Source organism: Oncorhynchus masou, chromosome 1 (genome assembly GCF_036934945.1).
Source record: "Oncorhynchus masou masou isolate Uvic2021 chromosome 1, UVic_Omas_1.1, whole genome shotgun sequence".
Classification (NCBI taxonomy): domain Eukaryota; kingdom Metazoa; phylum Chordata; class Actinopteri; order Salmoniformes; family Salmonidae; genus Oncorhynchus; species Oncorhynchus masou.
Window position 1 is genome coordinate 66107556 of NC_088212.1, and position 7871 is coordinate 66115426.

Below are 7871 nucleotides of genomic sequence, written 5' to 3' on the forward strand. Positions count from 1 at the left end.
TATCTTGTTGTATTGTTCCGTTTGTCCTTCTGTCCTGTAGGAACCCTGTTTGCACAGAAGTCAGGCGCACCAGGGACTAGCGTGTCCACTGTGGCCACAGTGCCCCCTGCTGGACCCAGCGCTGGGTTTGGGTTCGCCACCTCTGCTCACAGCCACAGTCCAAGTTCCTCTTCTTCCAAGGGGCCTTGCTCGGCCGAGCCCTCCTCCAGTGGCTCACCTTAGCTCAGGCCGCCCTACCACCCACTCTCCAGGCTTTTCCTCAACACCGAGGCCTAGCATGAATACAGTACATTGATAAAACGACAAGAAAACAACTGTTGCACAACAAATACCTCATCGCTCCTGTCAACCTTGGCTACTCATTTATGAATACACAATTCACACACCCAATTACATCTCAAGAAAACATGCACCCACACACCTATGCATTTTACACACTCGACACATGTGCACAAACACACATGCATTTCAGACACCCAGCGCACAGAGACTCTTATACCAAATGCATGCTAAACACAATCAAATCACTCAGCCAAAACCCACTGACAGGTGTTCACAGCTGAACTTGAAGAGTTTTATTTTATGATTTTGTTTTTTGCCATTTGTTTTTTGAAACATTATTATTTTTTTAGTTATCTTTTTACATACCTAAAATCAAGTAACCTGCAGTGGTATCTTTACCTCAGGAGCTGTAGTATACTTCACCTGAATTAACTTTATTTTTGTATCCTTTTTGATCTTGTTAAAATCAGGGGAATTTTGGAGAATTTCACAACGGAACCTCACTCACCTCAGCACACCTCCTACACTTTTATACAAGTAACTCTATCACAACGCTCGAGTTGCCATGACGATGGTCCGTAGCCTTTTTACTTCTGAGTGCACTACATTATTGATCCTACAGATCGCCATGTAATACCTCGTATACAGTAGTCACTCCCACAATCAATACCAGGGAGTCACCCACTCATTCAGCCTATTTGGAATGATGTACTTATAACCTTCAATCGAACTCAAGATACAGATGGTCCTTGTGTCTAAAGGGCTTTGAGGATCAGAATTAGCTTTGGACATTTTATCACACACAATGTGATGTTATAAGAACCGACTGATCTGCCGATCTGTTTAGGACTAGCAAGCCCCAAACTCACCACCCCGCATCTATCTATCTAATAATCAGAAAGGTGGTGAAGGAGTTCTGTTTCCTGCTCTGGGATCAGTGTGTGTCCCTAGTTCAATTCAACAGAGAGGAGAGACATATCCACCCATCAATGGTTTTCCTCCAACACTGGCAGACCAGAAGTGTTTTAACCACATACCTTTTCAAACCTCATATTCGCCTCTCCGTTTGGGAGAGGGGCCTTTCTCAGGAAGCATTGTGAAGTCTCTTATTATGGACTCACTTTGTCATTTTAAAAAAAGGATCCCACCGAAAGAATGCGCAAGTCTAACGAACTGTCTTCAAAGAATACCTCGGACTCTCTAGAAGGAGATGTACACTACATACCTCATTGCTGCAAAGCCAGCGTGACTTGACCTGGTGGTTTGAGTCCCTGTGACAAGCAACGGTCCACAGGAATGGACTCTTCCGGAATGCTGGACTACAAACGTAGAGACTTTACTGCTGGATTTTCTTGGGGACACATTATTATACCAAGCTGAACTGGGATGGGCTTGCTCTCCTCTGGTTTTCTCTGGCTTCCTGCATTTTATGAGACTAAATCTATTTAAGAGTAATGCTCTGCATGTGTACAATCAGGTGGGCAGTTTTTTACACCGTAATCCTCTGGTGTGTGGTAGCCTCTGGTGTGTGCACAGCTGAATACCAAAGACGAGCCCTGTTCCCTGCCCAGGCTGTTGTGTGCTAGCTGCTGTGGGTTAGCTGAATAGGCTAGCTGAACCACTAGGTAGGATACAGTGGGGTAAAGGATGGGTTTCATAATAGCCCATCTTCTATAGTCCCTGCTGTTAAAGTTGTCAGCTCTAGTTATGTTTCTTTCCTTATCTTAATCTGACCTTTGCTTACCTGTGATTGAGTCTTGGGACTGGTATTGTTCTGCCTGGCATGGCACACATCACCTGACATATACCTCAGTGAGTTATGCTGCAGTCGCACAGTGTATGATGCACAAGCCCTTTGACCTAACCTCTACATTGAATAAGACCGAGAAAGGGTAGCTGTTTCGCCAACTTGTTTCTCTGTCTCAATTCAAAGTTCAGGCCTCCCAAATTCCTCCGACACATCCACTGTTACAGTATTTCCATTCTCATACTGTTCAGGTAATTTCTCAGCATTTTTAATAGAACATGATTTGGATTCAATTAATTTCTAGCATTATCTGTGTTGAATGTGAGGCGTTTTAACTGTTTCTAAACCTTTTACCCCCTTATCTCTGAGGTGGGCAGCCTTGTTGCCTTCTTTTTTAAAATTGAACCTTTATTTAACTAGGCAAGTCGGTTAAGAACAAATTCTTTTTTACAATGACGGCCTAGGAACAGTGGGTTAACTGCCTTGTTCTGCCCCTGAACAACAGATTTTTAACTTGTCAGCTCAGGGATTCGATCTAGCAACCTTTCGGTTACTGGCACAACGCTCTAACCACTAGGCTACCTGCTTCCCTAGTAAGCTGTGTTTTTGCTGTCATTTGTTGGCTTTTGTGGCGCAGACCACCGGTCAGGATTACAGGACCTCCACAACATATATACAATGACTGAAGAGAGACCTGCAATCCCTCTATGAAATGTTATGTCCACATTTAATAAAGGTGAAAGATGGAGTTGCTGCCTTAATCAGCTGTGAGAGAACAGTGAACCTTTCAGGACTCTGCTAGGAATGACTGTTTTATCTTCAAGCTTAATCCTTTGAAGAGTAACCTATTTCCATGATCTTTATGAATTCCGTCAGACATTAAGGCATTCATCATTCATGTTATTGGTTTCAAAACCAAGGTATGCTATTTATTTGTTGATTTTTCTTCTGATGGATTGAGTTACCTTGATCACTTAGGTGGTGTCACTAAAACCCTTTTTCGTTTCTCTCGCTGTTTTAAAAAGACATGTCTGTTTTCTATCCAATCAGTCTAGTCAATGACTGTCTGACAGTGTAGCCTTACAGCCTTTGCATGAGAGAGGGAGCGTGTGTGAGAGCAAGTTCAGAATATGCTAGAGGAGGGTGTGTAACAACCATGTAATGCCATGTAGGAGACTGCAGGTGGTGCTGTCCTCTAAGACCACACCATGACAAGGGTGGGCAACAGGTTAGAACCACATTCACTGGGAATTCAGTTTACAGCTCAGGCTTATGTGGGTTACAATTGTGTGTCTGTGTGGGCTCTTGAAGACCTCTTACCCCAGGGCATTGGGCTGCTGTCATTGTTGCATTTGGTATTGAAGTTATGCAATTGGCATGTATATTGAGGGACACATGCAAATCTTGTACAACCTTAAAGCTGTCTCTAGTGACTTGCTAAATGCCGTTTTAGACTGGTTTGGTTTTTGTTGCTTTTTGATTTTTGTCATCAGTTACATGCAAGGTCACATCACTCAGGAAACTGTGAAGTTGAACGTCTGCAGAACCTTGTCCCTGGATGGTTTGGATTTTATTAGATTATTAATTGTTTAAATCTAACCTGATCTGTGTAATACAAGTGCATATGTAAGTGGTTATTGAATACCTCATTTATCAATTCTGTTGTTTTTGGCTTGTATAATGCTCCGTATATACACATCTGTGGGGTTTGTGCACATTTTTTGTACGGTTGTTATCATGTCCATAATAATAACATTACTGATGTTATAGTTTTCTCTTTTGATTAAAACAAAATTGGGATGTGAATGCTTGTAAAACTGGTTTGTGCTGATTGTATTTAAAAGAGAAGCACTTTTCCAAAGTGATTGACACATTCAGTTTTGTTCATTAGTAATATAAAGATATGGTTCTCAGGGCTTTAAACTTGTATGTCATGATAAAGTTTTACTTTATATCTTGTATGTGTGTGGTTTTTGTGAAGTGTGGCTTGGATTTCGTTCGTCCTTCCTTTCGCATGGGGCCAACTCTATTATTTGGAAAAACAACAAAAAAGACGGCGACATACGCTGGTGAAATTGAACTAGGCCTACTCGGCAGGGTAGCCTAGTGGTTAGAGCATTGGACTAGTAGCCAAAAGGTTGCAAGTTCAAATCCCTGAGTTGACAAGGTACAAAATCTGTCGTTCTGCCCCTGAGCAGGCAGTTAACCCACTGTTCCTAGACCGTCATTGAAAATAAGAATTTGTTCTTAACTGACTTGCCTAGTAAAACTTAAAAAATAACCCCGTGTAGACATTTTTTAAATATACGTTTTTATTGGCACATGAATGATACAGGACTTGGAGGCATGTTTCAGCAGCTGCACCGTAGAGATTAGAGCAAGAAATGTACAACTAAGTGCAGGAAGGTAGTTGATAACATTTTGTCAGTGTAAAAACAGGAGCTCCCTAATTACTAACCGCTTCCCCCACTCCTTATAAAGACCATGTCACAGCTGAGACCTATTTTGCTACACTGGCCAAAACTGCCTGTTACTCAAGCCTGCTCGGAAGGGGCTCTCGCAATGAGAGGTGTCATAAGATGTTAGTATCGGTGGATAACCCTCAAACATTTTCTGTCATTTCTTTACAATGGGCCCGATTCCGACTTAGGTAATTACGCCTTTCTTACTCACGCCTTTCCTACACACTTCTCAGTAGTTGGTATTCAGACTTCCGTTAAGTTGCATAGTGGGCTTTGTAGGCGTGGTTCTCTTGTGTGCATGGAATACATGTAATTCAACTGCTGAAAACCCTCTCACTTGCTGGCCAACATTTTGTTTTCTGTACATTCTTAAGCCATCCCTTCAAATACGGTGTACTTTTAATAAAAATGTTCTGTTAATGCACGCTTACCTATGGTTGGAATCGGGGCCAATGTCGGTTTGGGAAATGATTCAGCAGGCAAATGCCCCCCACCCCCAGATGCTCTGACTCCTGGTAGCTCGCAGATACAGTGCTGTGAAAAAGTAGCCCTGTAATGTTTTTCTACTTTTGCATATTTTGTCTACTGATTACCAGATCCTCAACCTAATATTAGATCAAGGGAACCTGAGTGAACAAATAACGATGACATACATATTTCAGAAACAAAAGTAACGCAATGCCTGTGTGACAAAGTAATTTCGATGTGGCAAGACTTGAAACGAGCAGCTTGAAAACCCACAAGTTTTGCTAAGTTAAAGCAGTTCTGCATGCAAGAGTGGGCCATAATTCCTCCACGGCGATGTGAAGACTTATCAACAACTACAGGAAGCATTATGTTGCAGTCATTGCAGCTAAAAGTCATTGCAGCTAAAAGTTGTATTACCAGTAGTTGTGTTACCAGTAAGGGGGCAATTACTTTTTCATACAGGGGAATTGGGTGTTGCATAACTTTGTTAATTAAATAAGTATAACTTCATGTTCCCTTTATCTAATATTTGGTTTTGAAGATCTGATACCTTTCAGTATCAAAAATATGCAAAAATAGAGAAAATCAAAAAGGAGGCCAATAATTTGTCATGCAATGGTATCTAAAAACAACAATCTTTCCCTTGAGATATCATTACAGCCTGGGCTTTTCTCATTTAACACAAACTTTACTGTGATGCAATGTTTCAACAGCAAGAACATTTCACAAACATGTCATAAGTCCCTTTGATTTCACATACAGTGAGCTTCAAAGGTATTGGGACAGTGACATTTCTTGTTTAGGCTCTGTACTCCAGCACTTTGGATATTGGAAACACTTGTATTGTACATAAAAATAGAATATGTTTCAAACACTTCTACATTAATGTGGATTATGGATAGTCCTGAATGAATTGTGAATAATGATGAGTGAGAAAGATAGACATAGCTGCCCCCCCCACCCCCTCCAATGCTAACCTCCCATGTTATTGTAATGGCGAGAGGGAGTATGATATTTGTGCGTCTAACTTAATTAACAATTCATTCAGGACAGTCTGTAACCATGGTAGCATCCACATTAATGTAGAAGTGTTTAGAAACATATTCTATTCTTATTTACAATAAAGGTGACTCCAAAAATGACACAATGCATTATTTATCATTCATTTCTATTGGGCACAAAATAATCTGGAACACAACCAAAACAAACAGCAAATGCATTCAACAATTTTGTACAGTATATGGGGCCAAATACGAAACTTTTGACTACTTTAAAGTGCAGACGGTCAGATTTAATTTGAGTGTGTTTTCATCTATATCAAGTGAACCTTTTAGAAATTACAGCACTTGTTGTACATTGTCCCCCCATTTTAGGGGACAAATTCACTTTCTGTATATGTGTAAAGAATCATACCCTTTTTTTCAATTCCTCTTGCGTTCTGTGCAACAGAGTCAGGGTATATGCAGCAGTTTGGGCCGCCTGGCTCGTTGTGAACTGTGTGAAGACCATTCTTACTAACAAAGATCGTAATTAATTTTCCTGACTTTTACATAATTATGACATAACATTGAAGTCTAACAGCAATATGTAGACTTAGGGATGCCACCCGTTTGATAAAATACGTAACGGTTCTGTATTTCACTGAAAGAATAAACATTTTGTTTTCGAAATGATAGTTTCCGGATTTGACCATGTTAATGACTCGTATTTCTGTGTGTTTATTATATTATAATTAAGTCTATGATTTGATATTTTATAGAGCAGTCTGACTGAGTGGTGGTAGGCAGCACCAGGCTCGAAAGCATTCATTCAAACACTTTCCTGTGTTTGCCAGCAGCTCTTCGCTGTGCTTCAAGCATTTCACTGTTTATGACTTCAAGCTTATCAACTCCCGAGATTAGGCTGGCAATACTATAGTGCCTGTAAGAACATCCAATAGTCAAAGGTATATGAAATACAAATGGTATAGAGAAATAGTCCAATAATTCCTATAATAACTACAACCTAAAACTTCTTAACTGGGAATATTTAAGACTCATGTTAAAAGGAACCACCAGCTTTCATATATGTTCTCATGTTTTGAGCAAGGAACTTAAAACGTTAGCTTTTTTACATGGCACATACTGCACTTTTACTTTCTTCTCCAACAGTGTGTATTTGCATAATTTAAACCAAATTGAACATGTTTCATTATTTATTTGAGACTAATTTGATTTTATTTATGCATTATATTGAGTTAAAATAAAAGTGTTCATTCAGTATTGTTGGAATTGTCATTATTACAAATATATATATATAAAAATCGGCCGATTAATCAGTATCGGCTTTTTTTTGGTCCGCCAATAATCAATATAGGCATTGAAAAATCATAATCGGTCACCCTCTAATAGAGATTATGCAAAAATGCCATGGTAATAGAAACATTTAAGTTTACACACTCCCAGGAATGTCATACATGATGGATCATTAGCTTATACAGTTCACTAACTTTCACACATCTAGATGTCCGGGTGGTGTGGGTGTAGAGCCAGAGACAGCAGTGGGGTCAAACTGTAGACCCCAGTTCCTACATTTGAACATAAAATTGGATTTATTCAAACAAAACAATGCTATATTTTATCTCTGGGACCCGCAATATTACTTAATGTAAGTCCATTATTTAGGTGAATGTATAAAACCAGTTGCTTTGCTAAAGGGTTTTGTTGTGCACTCAAACAATATCATGATATTTGTTCACTGTAATAGCTACTGTAAATTGGAAACTGCAGTTAGATTAACAAGAATTCAAGCTTTCTGCCCATACTGTATGTTAGTCTATATCCCAGAAAGTTGGCTGTTGTATACAGCGTCATTCTCGTCACATTAGGGACACCCATCCCGTAGAGGTTAACCTCAAAGTTATTGTATCATTT

At 39.8% G+C, this 7871-nt stretch overlaps 1 protein-coding gene across 2 annotated transcripts in view; it reads left to right on the plus strand.

The window, feature by feature from the left end:
* LOC135548399 (AT-rich interactive domain-containing protein 3B-like) overlaps positions 1 to 5798 on the plus strand; it is an 86180-nt gene extending 80382 nt beyond the window's left edge. For both annotated transcript variants that reach the window (XM_064977971.1, XM_064977981.1), the window contains one exon: positions 41 to 5798. In XM_064977971.1, the coding sequence (XP_064834043.1) occupies positions 41 to 222 (182 nt within the window). In that variant the 3' untranslated portion in view covers positions 223 to 5798. The remainder of the gene's footprint in view (positions 1 to 40) is intronic.
* The last annotated feature ends 2073 nt before the right edge of the window (positions 5799 to 7871 follow it).